The sequence below is a fragment of the Macrobrachium nipponense genome, chromosome 2 (assembly GCF_015104395.2).
Source record: "Macrobrachium nipponense isolate FS-2020 chromosome 2, ASM1510439v2, whole genome shotgun sequence".
Lineage (NCBI taxonomy): Eukaryota > Metazoa > Arthropoda > Malacostraca > Decapoda > Palaemonidae > Macrobrachium > Macrobrachium nipponense.
This window is the reverse complement of record NC_087201.1, coordinates 108368225-108385149: the sequence shown is the minus strand read 5'-3', so window position 1 is coordinate 108385149 and position 16925 is coordinate 108368225. Positions and strand designations below refer to the sequence as shown.

The 16925-nt window shown below is 35.9% G+C and overlaps 1 protein-coding gene and 1 long non-coding RNA gene across 8 annotated transcripts in view; one reads left to right on the top strand and one right to left on the bottom strand.

Moving 5' to 3' along the window:
- Positions 1-2864, bottom strand: part of LOC135221492 (uncharacterized) — a 3182-nt gene extending 318 nt beyond the window's left edge. Inside the window, exons 1-3 of one of the 2 annotated variants that reach the window (XR_010315981.1) lie at positions 2519-2864; positions 1908-2025; positions 8-114 (exon numbers count right to left, since the gene is read on the bottom strand). This is a non-coding gene — a long non-coding RNA (uncharacterized LOC135221492). The remainder of the gene's footprint in view (positions 1-7; positions 115-1907; positions 2026-2518) is intronic. The other variant, XR_010315980.1, reaches the window with a different exon arrangement.
- LOC135220898 (CLIP domain-containing serine protease HP8-like) overlaps positions 1-15701 on the top strand; it is a 127828-nt gene extending 112127 nt beyond the window's left edge. For 5 of the 6 annotated variants that reach the window (XM_064258517.1, XM_064258516.1, XM_064258518.1 and 2 more), the window contains exons 6-8: positions 8860-8962; positions 10008-10197; positions 12726-12833. In XM_064258517.1, coding sequence (XP_064114587.1) covers positions 8860-8962; positions 10008-10095 — 191 coding nt within the window. In that variant the 3' untranslated portion in view covers positions 10096-10197; positions 12726-12833. Of the gene's footprint in view, positions 1-8859; positions 8963-10007; positions 10198-12725; positions 12834-14778; positions 14883-15281 lie in introns of those variants that run through there. The other variant, XM_064258514.1, reaches the window with a different exon arrangement.
- Positions 15702-16925: the final 1224 nt, after the last annotated feature.

Below are 16925 nucleotides of genomic sequence, written 5' to 3'. Positions count from 1 at the left end.
TTCTCACCTTATTTAAAAGCTATTGAGGGGCCAAAGCAACGAACAAGATTCACAAACACCACATCACACTCTCTTAAAGAACTCCCGTCACCATCCTGTAAAGGAAACAAAAATCTGCGGCAGAAATTGGTAATAGAATATTTTTAATAAATACACCTGCAAAGATTTTCTAGCCAGTATAATTAAGGGTTAAACTTACAACCTAAAGCCTTAATATTTTTCCTATACAAACCAATTCTCTTATAAACCCTCTGAACAAAGTACAGAGAATGTATAACTTTCAAGCTAAGGGACCCGAGTTTCACATTGTGTTGACTAGTGAAGTGACTTCAGGAAACCACCGTTAAAAGGACAGAGCTGCATAACAAAATTACAAAAACCAATTAACTAGGCCTGTTAAGCAATCTGGCAGTTTCTTTAACTAGTTAAAACATTTTGCTTTCCTTCTCGTAATAAGCTATACTAAAGCCATTGCTCAGAACTTGCAGGTCTACTGTATTAAGAGTGGGGGGGGGGGGGGGGGGGTGGGGAAAGCCTGCTCACTGTATTCTTGGCAAGATTAGACAAACCTTTATTTATATTCTTGGCAAGATTAGACAAACCTTTATTTACAATCTTAAGTTATTTAATTTAAAGTTAAAATCTACGTTTGTTACCAAAATATCAAGAATCAAATTATTAAAAATTTAGTCTTATGTCTAAAGTAATCTCAAATCAAAACGGCAGAGTTCAACGTAATCTCAAATCAAAACGGCAGAGTTCAACGTAATCTCAAATCAAAACGGCAGAGTTCAACGTAATCTCAAATCAAAACGGCAGAGTTCAACGTAATCTCAAATCAAAACGGCAGAGTTCAACGTAATCTCAAATCAAAACGGCAGAGTTCAACGTAATCTCAAATCAAAACGGCAGAGTTCAACGTAATCTCAAATCAAAACGGCAGAGTTCAACGTAATCTCAAATCAAAACGGCAGAGTTCAACGTAATCTCAAATCAAAACGGCAGAGTTCAACGTAATCTCAAATCAAAACGGCAGAGTTCAACGTAATTTCAAATCAAAACTTCAACGTAATTTCAAATCAAAACTTCAACGTAATTTCAAATCAAAACTTCAACGTAATTTCAAATCAAAACTTCAACGTAATTTCAAATCAAAACTTCAACGTAATTTCAAATCAAAACTTCAAACGTAATTTCAAATCAAAACTTCAACGTAATTTCAAATCAAAACTTCAACGTAATTTCAAATCAAAACTTCAAACGTAATTTCAAATCAAAACTTCAACGTAATTTCAAATCAAAAATCGAATAGTACACGCGGGTAAACCTAACTGCTGCTAAACCCTTTTTGATCACAAGTCATATTTAGGTTACAGTAATTCAGCTTAACTAAATATGCAAATTTTAATTACGCAAACGAAATTACCAACAATTAATGCAAAAGTCTATCAGGTTCATAAAGTCTCAGGTTCGCAAAATGCAAAAAATATTAATAACCCTCCAATGCACCTGCCCATAGGTCGTAAGACCTATGGACAGGGCATTTTGGGAGGGCCCTCCACCCCTACAAGGGCACCGCCCCTGTAGGCGGTGGAGGTAAAAGCATGGACATTCACAAGTTTAATTTAAATGAAAAATTTATAATTCCCAGCAAAATCTAAAGTTATTAGTTCCCAGCAAAATCTAAAGTTATTAGTTCCCAGCAAAATCTAAAGTTATTAGTTCCCAGCAAAATCTATAGTTATTAGTTCCAGCCAAAGCTAAAGTTATGAGTTCCCAGCCAAAGCTAAAGTTATGAGTTCCCAGCCAAAGCTAAAGTTATGAGTTCCCAGCCAAAGCTAAAGTTATGAGTTCCCAGCCAAAGCTAAAGTTATGAGTTCCCAGCCAAAGCTTCGTACCTTACTTACCTGGGGTTCATTAAACCAAACCATGTCAGTGTGTAGCTTGAGAAGGTAAAGCTGGCTAATGAATTTTCACTTCCTTTTCTCGTTATGTAATTTCCTTATGTTGAGACTTCACGAAAGCCTGAAAGAGAAGTATTATTTATAACAGTATATGGATTTCCTTTAATGAATTAAAATCTAACCAGTCACACCTTAATAGGGCTGAACATAGACGAACACTTATAAATAAAAAAAAAAAGTGAGTTAAAGAAATTCTAGTAAAATACATTCTAGTTTCAGGAAGCCAATTACATCTTTAAAAAGCATATAGTTTAGAAACTTTTTCTAATCAAAATTAAAACTAGTTATCCATAACCATAAAAATCACCCATAACCAAGATTCATGTTCAGTGTTATAGTCTTCACAGGCAAGTCTTAGACAAAATTTGGAAGCTTTAAATAAAAGTAAAAGTAAAAAATTTACAAAATTAAAAGCACAAGGCCAAGAAAAAAAAAAAAAAAACTACAAGAGCCAGCCTATATAATAACCATATCTAATGAAATCCGTGATTAAGAGAAGTAACCTATAAGCAATCACGAAATGCTCAAAACAGGTTATAAGATACCAAACATACCGTAATGCAACTTCGCCAGCGCAGAAGCCGGTCGAGTCACCACCATTTACCGAAGCTCAGCCTTCAATCCACAATCTTCTAAACGTATGGTTAACCGTTACAGACTTTTCTACCTTCTCGGAGAGCAGGTATTCGTCCACAAACCGCAAGAAGTCCGTCAGCCAAGCACGAAAAAACGTTACGATAACTCACTTCTTCGAAGCGTTGACTGAGCTAGTCATCGGTCTCTTCTTTCCCAAGAAACCCGGTGCTGTGACGTCATTATCAAGGACCACGGACACACATTTCTTGAAACTTGGACACGGCGTCCATGTTTATTCTTAAAATGGAAACACCAAAAGAATCTTCTGACGCTTTAACGATAAATGTGAATATATGTTAAAAAAGTGCGTTTCATATATCTTTCTAATAAATTTGTATAATATATACATATAGAGTATACGTGTATGATATATATATATATATATATATATATATATATATATATATATATATAACATACTATTCGTGTTAGGCTTCAATAAGACGGAAAGGTTTCGATGCCAGAATCTTTCATTTACAAGCACAGTCTATCAAGTATACCAGCTTTCGAAGTCATACAGTCTTCTTCATAGGTACCGTTTCCCACTAATGCCTGATGAAAAAGACGGCAGGTATTCGAAAGCCAGTACTTGGTGAATTGTACTTTGAAAATAAAAGAACCTCTAATTTAAGCAACCCTGCCTTATTGAAGTCTAACACAAGTTGTATGAATGTGTATGCAGAGTGAAGCTGTGTGTGTGAAAGAGAGAGAAAGAGAGGGAGAGTGTGTTTGTTTGTTTATGTATGTGTGTGTGTGCGTGTATGTGTGTAGAAGGATTCACAGTAATACTCTTGTTTATCAAGACGAAATATATTTGTAGAAATATTTACAATGCTTGAAGCTTTCGTCCATACTTTTGTGGACTTGATCACCTACTAAATGAGAGACACAACATTGATGAAGAAATAGAAATCAATGTAAACAAACTAAATGATAAACCAGGTTAAAATATGCAAACAAGTCGTATTTCCTATCCAGAATTCTCTGATCTTCGAGGCGGGACAAAATGCAGGTCACAGAGAATTCTGGAAAGGAATAAGACCCGATGACTTGTTTATCATTTTTGTTTGTTTATATTGAGTTCTATTTCTTCACCAATATTGTGTCTCTCATTTAGTTAGTTCTCAAGTCCACAGAAGGATGGACGAAAGCTCAATGCATTGTAAATATTTCTGTAAAAATATTTCGTCTTGATAAACAAGAGTATTATTGTGGATCCTTCTACTGATTACTTACAATATATATATATATATATATATATATATATATATATATATATATATATATATATTCATATATATTCATATATATATATATATATATATATATATATATATATATATATATATATGTATATATATATATATATTATATATATATACATATATAATATATATATATATATATACATACATATATATATCTACATACTATATATATCATATATTATATATATATATATATATATATATAATATATATCGTCGCTCTCAGGTATTCGTAGTTTTGGAGACTGCATTAAACCCCCTCTTCCTCGGTAGCATTGTGGTGCTTTTGTTCGCACATAGCCATTATATAAGTCATGTCACATTACCGTCATTCATATATATATATATACATATATCGAGCTACAAATGTCCTTTAATATCTAATTCGCTCTACCTCAGAATTAATATATTTTCATATATGTTTAACCGAAGGGGAATTTTTTAGGCGATAAGAGATTTGCTGGCTGACGGCCGCGAACCATCAATGCCTTCAAATCCAGGACTACAGTGAAGCCTTAACCCACCCCGCCACCACAATAGGATACAAATTTATGCCGCCTCCCACCTCAAATACCTGTCGCTCTCAGGTATTCGTAGTTTTGGAGACTGCATCAAACCCCCTCATCCTCGGTAGCGTTGTAGTGCTTTTGTCCGCACGTAGCCATTATATAAGTCGTATCACATAACCGTGATTCATATACATATATCGAGCTTCAAATGTCCTTTAATATCTAATTCGCTCTACCTCGAAATTAATATATTTTCATATATGTTTAACCCAAGGAGAGTTTTTTAGGCGATAAGAGATTTGCCTGCTGACGGGCACGAACCAGGTGGCATAAACTTATAGCCTCTTGCAGTGGCAGGGTAGGTTAAGGCTTCACTGTCGTCTTGGATTTGAAGGTGTTGATGGTTTGCGCCCGTCAGCCGGCAAATCTCTTATCGCCTAAAAAATTCCCCTTCGGTTAAACATATATGAAAATATATTAATTCTGAGGTAGAGCGAATTAGATATTAAAGGACATTTGTAGCTCGATATATGTATATGAATGACGGTAATGTGATATGACTTATATAATGGCTATATGTGCAGACAAAAGCACTACAACACTACCGAGGACGAGGGGGTTTGATGCAGTCTCCAAAACTACGAATACCTGAGAGCGATAGGTATTTGAGATGGGAGGCAGCATAAACTTATATCCTCTTGTCGTCCTGGATTTGAAGGTGTTGATGGTTTGCACCCGTCAGCCAGCAAATCTCTTATCACCTAAGATATTCCCCTTTGGTTAAACATATATGAAAATATATTAATTCCAAGGTAGAGTGAATTAGATGTTAAAGGAAATTTGTTGCTCGATATATGTATGTGAATGACGGTAATGTGATATGACTTATATAATGGCTATGTGCGGACAAAAGCACTACAACACTACCGAGGACGAGGGGGTTTGATGCAGTCTCCAAAACTACCAATACCTGAGAGCAACAGGTATTTCAGGTAGGAGGCGGCATAAACTTATATCCTCTTGCGGTGGCGGGGTGGGTTAAGGCTTCACTGTCGTCCTGGATTTGAAGGTGTTGATGGTTTGCACCCGTCAGCAGGCAAATCTCTTATCACCTAAAAAATTCCCCTTCGGTTAAACATATATGAAAATATATTAATTCCAAGGTAGAGCGAATTAGATACTAAAGGACATTTGTAGCTCGATATATGTATATGAATCATGGTAATGTGATATGACTAATATAATGGCTACGTGCGGACAAAAGCACTACAACGCTACCGAGGACGAGGGGGTTTGATGCAGTCTCCAAAACTACGAATACCTGAGAGCGACAGGTATTTGAGGTGGGAGGCAACATAAACTTATATCCTCTTGCGGTGGCGGGGTGGGTTAAGGTTCCACTGTCGTCCTAGATTTTAAGGTGATGATGGTTTGCGCCCATCAGCCAGCAAATTTCTTATCGGCTAAAAAATTCCCCTTCGGTCAAACATATATGAAAATATATTAATTCCTAGGTAGAGCGAATTAGATATTAAAGGACATTTGTAGCTTGATATATGTATATGAATGACGGTAATGTGATATGACTTATATACATATACATATAAACCCAGGATATGATATTAAATGGCATTGACAAGTGGTACGTTGAAGCACCGTTGAGTTCTGTCCTTAAAGAATATTAGACGCTCTTGGTTGGACACAGCCTTATGAAATATATATAGGATGACAAACCCTACTTCTTTTTTCAGTTAAGCAAATGGAATCAACAGAAGACTAAGTGGCAAATTCAAGTTATCTGAGCCAAAATGCACTTCACATATTAATATTAGGAAGACTAAATATAACAAGTTTTTTAAGGAAAAATAATACCTATTTTCTGTAATGATAGTGTGGATTTCAACATTAATAAGGAGTACCCAATATGATTTTTCGAATATCTTTGCTAAAGTATGATTAGGTCGAATGAAAATGCGGGCACCACGGAACTCCTTCGGTATCTATAGGGTATTTCATAGTACTTTTTTCAATTATTATATTATGTGATTAAAGGTACTTATTCTCTTAGCTGACGTATAATAAATGAACATCATAAAGAGTACATAAAAAGTTTGTAATAATCTCATAACAGATAATAGTTTCGGGTAACAGAGCCAACAGAACCAATAAAGGCACTCATAATTCTCATACTAATAAGGTAAGCCTAACGGCTTGTGTAAGAAAAAAGCATTCAAGTTGCTACTGAGTTTTATTTGCCTCTTCAGTCAAAGAGCAATTCGTGATAACTTAACATATCTCGTATTTCGACACAATATCATGAATCAAGGGCTCTTATTTTCTTGGACTTGTTATTATGAGGGGAAGGAAAGGAGGTGGTGGTTGGCCAAGGAGGGAAGGAGAATGTATATTCATAAATGTTAAGACAAAATAATGAAATACCAATGAAATGATAAACATGTAAATATAAATATGTTAACGTAAATGATATACGGCTAGCAAAGAAAAGCTCTGAAAATGGATTATTTTTGTCATAGCCGCAAATGCTGACAGAGATCATCCGTAGGTGAAGCGTTACTTACACCTTAGGATGTTTGTTAGTCTACGGTTCGCTCTTGGCCTACCGCCGACCAGTCCACCAAGTTGTAAAGAGTTACCAACTTCTGAGACGATCAAGAAAAATGGCGTGAGGCTATCAACCTCCCCTTAAGCGACACCCATTCCGGAGGGAAAAAAAGGTGTAAGGTAAAAAAAAATGACCAGGTACACATATTGACGCTGAGTGCTAATTTATACGAAAGCCAATGAAATATTAAATGACCAGTGCTATCAATCTGAAAAAATAAGAAATCATTTTGTAATAAGTATGTCAACACTCACTTGAACAGTCGACCTAAGATATCGTACGTATCGAAACACTGTGTCCGTCAAGTACCTGTATTGAAAAAATCCAAAAAATAAATTAGAGCAGAGCTGCAGCTATGTATGATGAAGAAAAAAGAGAAAGTAACCAATCTCTCTCTCTCTCTCTCTCTCCACAGCATGAACAGAGTAGAACAAGGGTCTTTGGGACAGAAGCCAAGACGAGATGATAATTGAACAGGGCTGGAGGTTGGTGTTGGGTAGCAAATAGAGACGAGAGGACATTGAAGAGGTGGAGGGAGAGAAACGGAAGTTGGCAAAGGGCTCCATCGATGTTCGCCCGGAAACACGACACCTCCACATTCGATGGGAAAATCATCAAACGGAGGAGTGCGAGAGTATTAGCAAAAGCAGGTTCTATAGCATTAGCAGAAACAGGTGCAAGAGTGTTAGCGGAAGCAGGTGCGAGAGTATTAGCAAAAGCAGGTCCTATAGCATTAGCAGAAACAGGTGCAAGAGTGTTAGCGGAAGCAGGTGCGAGAGTATTAGCAAAAGCAGGTTCTATAGTATTAGCAGAAACAGGTGCAAGAGTGTTAGCGGAAGCAGGTGCGAGAGTATTAGCAAAAGCAGGTCCTATAGTATTAGCAGAAGCAGGTACAAGAGTGTTAGCAGAAGCAGGTGTGATAGTATTTGTAGAAGCAGGTGTGAGAGTTAGCAGCAGTAGTTGCAAGTGTATTAGCAGAAGCAGGTGCCAGAGTATCAGCAGAAGCAGGTGCAAGAATATTAGCAGAAGCAGTTGCAAATGTTAACAAAAGCAAGTCCGAGAGCATTAGCAAAAGCCGGAGCAAGAATATCAGCAGGGGCAGGTGGGAGAGTATTAGCAGAAGCAGAAGCAGGTGCAACCGTTTAGCAAGAGCAGGTGCGATGTATCAGCAGTAACAGAAGCAGGGGCAGAGGCAAAGCCTTAGCAGAGACATTTGCAGTTGTGGTGGTGGTGGTGTTCCTCTGATGTTGGTTTGTGCATCTGGATCGTGTTCGATGACTTGATTGCATTCATCAGCATTTTCATTTGTAAAATCAAAAGTCTTCAGACGATGAAATATTGCTCACAAAAATCACCTGAAATTTCTGCAGTACCCATATTCTATTGTCGTCTTTACCTATTCTTATGCGTTTCATAAGACATCCTACATTTAATCATTTCTTTTCCCGTGTTCGTAAGGGTAAGTCTTGTTACTAAGGAACTGAGTTGGAGAAGGATTAGAGTTTTAAGGTATATGATGAGAATGAATTGTATGGGAGGGACTTTAAATCCACTAACGAATTCTTTTTCTTCTTTTTAATTTAAAAAAAAATCCTCTAATGCAGATCATACTCGATCAGTATCTCAGCAATAAAGAATAATACAGCGGGAAACACTTACGATATTCCAGATGAGATATCATTGTTCCAAAACATTAGAATAGAAGTGTTGGCATCTTTCATTTGTATCTAATATTGTCCTAGCCATTGCAGTTATTTCATGAAACGTTGTAGCTGTGATAGAAATACAAATGAATATAATACTAGTTGTAGCTAGAAACGTATGTGAAGACTTCTCTTTCAATATCTTATTTTTATCCAGGTGAAAACGGTCGTCCGGCTCTCGTATGCGGAGGCGTTCTCATTTCCGAGCGCTATGTTTTAACTGCCGCTCATTGCGTCCATCCCAGGACTGGATTCACTTTGTAAGCTTTCTCTCGAGTTGCAGTCCATTCTGTAAATTCATGGTAACTTTCCTTAAATGCTCGAAATACATTTGTAATTCTTACCCCTCAAAGATAACTTCCTTAAAATGCTTGAAATACATTTGTAATTTTTACATCCCTTGAAATGCTTGAAATATATTTGTAATTCTTACATCCCAAAGATAACTTCCCTTAAATGCTTGAAATATATTTTTAATTTTTACATCTCTAAGTTAACTTCATTTGAATAATTGAAATATATTTGCAAATGTTACATCCTAAAGATAACTTTAAATACTTGAAATATATTTCTAATTTTTACAGCCCAAAGATAACTTCATTTAAATACCAGAAATATATTAGTTAATGTTACATCCCAAAGACAACTTCCTTTAAATGCTTGAAATATATTTGTGATTTTTATATTCCAAAGTTAATTTCATTTTAATACCAGAAATATATTAGTTAATGTTACATCCCAAGACAACTTCCTTCAAATGATTGAAATAAATTTGTGATTTTTATATCCCAAAGATAACTTCATTTAAATACCAGAAATATATTAGTTAATGTTACATCCCAAATACAACATCCTTTAAATGCTTGAAATATATTTGTGATTTTTATATCCCAAAGATAACTTCATTTAAATTCAAGAAATATATTTGTTACTGTTACATCCCAAATACAACTTCCTTTAAATGCTTGAAATATATTTGTGATTTTTATATCCCAAAGATAACTTCATTTAAATTCAAGAAATATATTTGTTACTGTCACATCCCAAGACAACTTCCTTTAAATGCTTAAAATATATTTGTGGTTTTTACATCCCAAAGATAACTACATTTAAATACCAGAAATATATTAATTAATGTTGCATCCCAAGACAACATCCTTTAAATGCTTTAAATATATTTGTGATTTTTACATCCCAAAGTTAATTTCATTTAAATACTTGAAAAATATAATCGTTAATATAACATTCCAAAGACATATATTTGGAAAGTGTCATCATTTTGACTTCTTGGATCTGGGTTTGCAGGCAGAACGTCCGACTGGAGAACATACTCTCTCCACAGACCCGGACTGTCGGGGCTTCTGCGCCGATCCCGTGCAGAGGATCGGAGTAGAGCAGACAGTGATTCATGAGGATTATGGGATTCCCTTCGGATGCAGGAACTGTAACGACATTGCCCTGTTACGATTATCCCGGAAGGTAGAGTTGACAAATGGTAAGTTGCATTTCGATTATTTTCTTAACTTGACCTGAATCTTCTTCTATTCAAAATTAAATCTTCCGCTGTGTATGTTAGCGATGTAAATGACTTCCACGCAAAATATGTTAAGTGGTTTCAGGCGATGTTTCTTTGGAATAGGCGACTTCCCTGGACAAATTTCTGTGGGGGTATTTAACACCATAAACCTTCGTTAAAGATTTAAATCCATTCATTCAGAACTTTATAAAAATCCCATGATATAATTACAAGAAAACGAGACGTGACGTTAGTAAAAGAAATTACTCAAAACGACTGTAATAATAATAATAAAAAAAAAGAAACAATGGCGCAGGACGTTCGATATATTTCGTAGCCTAAACACAATAACGACACTGACTTCCATTCTTCTTCGTAAATTAGATTCAGACGACAGGTTCTCAGAAAGGGAAGAGGAAAAAAAGACAGAGAGGTCTGTGTGTTCCCTAAATTGAAATCCCCGTCAGCGAAATGGCAGGAAAAATGTAGAGGAGCATATGAAAAGGCCTAAGAACGCGATCGCCCTCGCCACTTCCTCGTTCATTTCTTGGAAAACTAACTTCAACATCTTCATTTTCTCGCAAGGCCTGGGTCTTCCGAGGGAGGATGGAAAACAGCAAAGCGTGCAGAAATGAGATACAGCACGACACACTGTAAGAATACAGTCGGACAAAAAGGAAGTCAATCGAGAGATGGGTTCTTCACCCGTCAGGAACGTAGAGACAAGGCAGCTCTTAACATCCCGTTTGAAGAGGCGTTCCATCACGTCAAAGGGGACCTCTTGAAAACGACGCTTGGCCATTAGCGAACGTGGCCGGGGAGACAATATCTCACTGATGAAATAATTAACCACATTTCCCGTCAACGGTAAAAAATGACAGTGACAGCAGTCTATTCCTGGAGGAGGAGGAGGAGGAGGAGGAGTAGTGGCTGATACTTATTTTTCCTTTGCATATACTCCGACTGGAGATGAGGAAAAGGAAAACCATTAAAGAATTATTTCAATTATTATTCATTGGTGATCAAATTCCACTGAGAGTCACGCCGTAATTTCTATTTCAATAGTTTTCCTGCCTTGAAGGAACGAGTAAAACAGAAGTCAAAGGAAGTCAAATTTCTATTATTGGTAGAACTGACGGAGAAGAAACCAGCTTTTATTATGAGGCAATATTAAAAGAAGAACAACTATGTAGCATGAATACAAGTAAGCAATTGATATTCGTTTTAAATTAGCATTACTTAAAGTGAAAACGAGAAATAGACATTCCATGAGACAGATCGACTTAATTCCTCATTTTTGAAGTTTATGTAAAGAATATTCATTATTATAATAACTGTTATAATGACCTCTCTAAGCATATTTTCTTTGCATTAGCATTTTTTTTTAAGTTAAACTAGTTTTACAGATACTTTTTCTTGTACATATGCTGAAAGAACTTGGTATATGTACTCGTTTTGCTTCGTCCTCGTGTGTTCATAGAACAAAGCATACTGCAATATATCTTCTATTAACCGAATCTCTCCTAAACCTCGATGAAAAATTTTAAAATAATGCTCCCATAAAACATCTGTTTTACTTAGGCTCCTAAAAAGTAAGAATTCACAATTCACAAACAATCATTGAGATCTAGTTGTCTTTTAGGAGATAAGAAGCAGAATCCGTGACGCGAGACATGAATATGAAGCAGGTTTCAATCCAGAACGAGAGAGAAAACGTGGCCTCCTTATTTTTCGCTGCCCCGATAGAAAAAAGCGTAGGAGCAGCCTTCGTATTCCTCAAAATTCGGAGAGAGAAACCCTTCAGAGTGAGGTTTTCACACCCAATAGCCCTCCACGAAGTTCAAGGGGTCCAATGAAACCAAGTTCACTTTAGATCGAAGTAATCCAATATCAGACACGCGGCATTTGAACTGTGCTCCAGATCACTAGATTCTTGTTTTTGTGTGATTGTGAAGAAGCTAGATGCTGAAGTAACCCCAAGACTTTATGCAGAAGAGTGTGCTCCTGGAGACAGCGCACATAGTCAGAAAAGTGATGGATTCCTAAGGAGGCATGATGCAACCCGGAACCCCATACTATAAAACAAAAAACACAAAAACAAAAAAACAAAAAAAACACCCAGTCGAATAGGATGACTATGATAGACCAAAATATAATAATAATAATAATAATAATAATAATAATAATAATAATAATAATAATAATAATAATAATAATAATAATAATAATAATAATAATAAGACAGGCCTTGAAACTGCAAATATCCTATTCCTGGCCGTTTGCTGACTCATGCTACACTACTGCAAGAGTACTATAAGTTTAATTCTTAGTTATTGCTATTTCCTGCGACAGCAGTGAACAAATATATTACCGTTTACCACCGCTGCTGAACCTGTTTGTCATAGACTGAATGCTTGTGAAGTTTATCAAATTATGATGTTAGGAAATCCTAGCATAGTACCATCTATTTCTTTTTCAGTATTATTCTCTCTCTCTCTCTGTTTCAGTTTACGTACACCCCGTGTGCCTGCCTCTGAATCTGCAGAATGACCTTGGATTCTCACAAGATCAATTTGACCAAAGAGAAGGGTGGGTAGCCGGATGGGGTACGACAGGTAAGAGCAGTTGCAATTAGTTCTCCTGATTGACTTCACTGTAACAAGGTTGGTTGGCAGCGCTGGTCGGCAAACTCCGTACCTAAATGACTTTATGCCCTTGCTTCATAAAACAATTGTGATGAAATAAAAGCCACCTAGCTTAAAGAAGTCAAAATGTGTTGTAAAATTATAGGAAAGGCTTTGCGTCTTTTGAATAAGTAGGCTACTTATCAATTTTCTTATCTTATTTTCAGTACAGAGGCCAAACCTGTAGCAAAGCATATACCTGGTGTTAACAGTAGTGACACAACCACGTGAAAAAAAAGAAAAAAGGTTATGAAACAAAAAGAAAAAGTAATACGAAATGCAGCGTATAGGAGAAGGCTTTCCATTTTTCGATCTATTGTGTCAAAAGGCAATTAACCTAATTGCATTATTACCGAGAATAAAAGATTTTTTAAAACAAAATCAACAACAGTAGTAATGAAGCAAACGCCGATAGAGCTAAATTTAACTAACTCGCCCTACGCGTTTAATGTTGCTCATGTACTCTTAATGACAATTATGACATTCATAATTCTTCGTTCCATTCTTTTTAGTCTTTTGTAAAAGGTTACTGGAGTTCACTCTTCATCGTTTACTTTTCTGGAATATTACTCATCCTGATATACGATATAACAAAATTAGAATTTCGTATTCGTTATCACTAAAATAATATTTACATATTCAACGCAATGAGTGGTTCGCTTGCTATCATTATTTCTAACATACGATTGCTGTGTTTTTTTTTATTATATATCGTTGCTCATACATTACTGTCATGATAACTACCTTTTATTTCTAAAGTTACAGTCGTTTCTATATAGATTTTGTTCTTGATCTTAGTATCATTTCATTAATTTGGCTGAACAGACAAACCACTGTTACTGCTGTTTATGTAATTATACTGCTTCTGTAACGACATTGTCGTGTTGTCACCGTCATTCTTGAGCAGTATTAGTATCGGATGCTATGTAGTATTGTCCACATTATAACTGATACAACGCTAAAGGTTTTTACAACTCCGTAAAATTTTCTTGTGCTGATTTAAACCTGATCTTATCCAATTCTCCTAGAGTTTCTAGACCGTATAAAGACTGACATAGTGAATGACCCTACTTGAAAACGCTTTCCATTGTTCATATTTTCCTATGATCAAAGAGACTTAAGGGCAGCACAAGCATTGTAACTTAGTCATCCTTATCTTCTCTTTGTTCAAAGATGTTCCTGTTCTCCTTGTTACAGTCTGACAATGGTTGGCTTTGTTCTTCCAAAGACTAAGCTTATGTCTTTCACTGTGCATCCATGTCCGAAATGTTTCTCCACTTGCTTGAGCATAAGAAAGCCATTGTTTTAAAAAACATCAAGAATGGCTTTTATGTTTGAAGCAAAGGACCTAAAATAACAAGAGAAAAACAACTGCGGTGACCACGTACTCAATTACGAAAATGGTCAAAGGCGGATTATTGATTAATTAATAATATGCGACTGCCAACTATGGGTCGATCTTTGGATAAAACCATAATTGGAACTAACATGACACACAATTAACAGCCCCCTACACACGCACATAAATACATTCACACATTTATAAATATGTATGTTTGTGTCTGTGCGTGTTGGCCATGGATTTCAGAACAATTTGAATTTTGATTCTCAATGAAAAATTAATCAAATAAAAAATGGGAAAGGAAATATTTTCTTCCTTCACGAACTAACGAACACTTTCCCTCGAATGAAGAGAAGATCCTGCCAAATATACCTGACTGCGCTATGAGAGATGTAACATAACCGGGGCGCCATTCATCTCATAATCATCATAATTAGGGACTTGAAAATTTAAACGTTAAATCTTGGTCTGCACAAGTGGCAGATATGTTCACGAAACCAATATAAACAAGATTGTTCTTTATTACTGTTGCAGATCCGAGGGAAGCTAGACCAGCAGATGTCCTTCAGCAAGTGCTGTTGCCTATAAACAGTTCCTTGTGTAGCCTCGACCTTCGTGTTTTTCCTGATCCTCATATGGTATGAATGCTACATTTGCAGGTTTTAAAAAATGTATTATACTCTCTCTCTCTCTCTCTCTCTCTCTCTCTCTCTCTCTCTCTCTTTCTCTTTGGGATACTGATAAGCTTAATGATTTGTGCAAAATTTTGTGTGGGTCTCTCAAGCGGTTCGGATTTCTATAGCATCCAAAGAAACATACAAACATTCACTTTTATCACATATATATAGTGTGTGTGTGGTGTGCGTGCGCACCGTTGTTTATGTGTGTACGCAAGTATTCAAACTACATAATTACAATAATTTCATTTGAACCACTAGAATTTCCTCTTCGTGAGGCAGAAAAGTAAAAAATCCAGTCCAAAATCTCTCCACAATGCAATCTGTTTTATCAGAAATCCCACCTCTTTTATTTTGCAGGCACTGTGCGCTGGTGGACAGCGGAAGGACACCTGTAGAGGAGACTCAGGTGGGCCAATGGTTATCCCCAACGATAGAGATCTGAACTACTTGGTGGGCATCGTTAGTCGGGGGCCAGTCGTCTGCGGCGCAGCCAACACCGGCGGCCTCTACACAAACGTCAATCATTACGTTCCTTGGATTCTGAGAAACTTGCGTCCATGAACAGACAGACTGGAGGTTTTTCGACCGGCTTTTACGGGCGACTTTCAAAAGTTCAATACTGCAAACTGCAATAACAGAAGTAAATACATGATAATCTTTAAAATGAGATCATTTTAATCGGTAGCGTAAATCATCATTATTAATCAGTAATAAACAAAGCAAATACTCACAGATACATACAAACACATGCATATACATATACTATATATGTGTACATATATAATATATATATATATATATATTATAATATATATATATATATATATATATATATATATAGTGTATATATACATATTTTTGCCAAGTTGTGCTAGAGAAAGGGAAATGGTTGGTGCAGTTACAATTCATAAAGGTAAAAATGTGCAACTTTAAAGTTTATATAAATCCATGATTACGATAATAAAAAAAAATGCAAAAAAAATTTTTTTTTCAAGAAGATATATTTCTACTATGAATACCTGTTGTTCAGTTGAGTTAAAGACCTTAAAAGTTTAACATTTTAAAACTGGACACAGATAAATCCACCAGTGTCCGACCTTGGTGATAATTATCTCTCTCCAACACTTATGCAAATGAAGATTTTTTATTCCAATAAAGTTTCCTCGGCTAAAGTCTGAAGTTTCTACACTATGGCAGTACACCAGAAATTTTACGCCCAATTTTTATAGATGCAAATAATATAACGCTTGAATAATTCAAGCTGTACAAGTTTGAGCCAGGTGGACTTTTGAGTACTGTCTACAAAAGCCAAAAGAATTACAAGAAACTTTTCATATAAATGAAATCTTCGATCGAAGAACGCGAAACTATCATGTGCTTTTGAAAACGTAGTTTAGAATATTTTGGGGGACAACATTTTTACTACAGTCTATTAAGTTTAGATAAAATAGGTACGAGCATGCTGTACAAGAATACTTCAGATATTGATAACAAGAGAATAACAAAGTCTTAAAAATAGGGATTCAATAAGAATAACAGGGGTGACAGAGCAATTCTTTCCATTTTTCATTTTCCTTACGTTTTCTGGACAGTAATCACTGACGACACGTTAAGCGAACAAATGAAAATACGAATTCTTTTCAATTGAGCAGCACATTCTATAAGGGAGAAAAATAGACAGTATATACATAAGCTATATAAGACTTAGGTGTTTTCAAGATATAAAGAATGATCGGTGGAGTGGAGGGAAATATGCAAGATTTTGAAGTGTAATGAGATACTAATGCACCTGCCACGTCGAAAATAACGGATACTGGTACTGGTGTTTAAATTGTATTTGCCCGTTTAAGATTTTGTGATAGATTAAAAGTGACGCCCACGCGGCAAAAAATAAAAAGATATTACACATTTCGTTTAACACCTCTCTATAAAATCGCTTGTAGTTATTAGCATTAGATCATCACGGTCGGTGCTCTTGTATCTTTTCCATTGCCACAAACT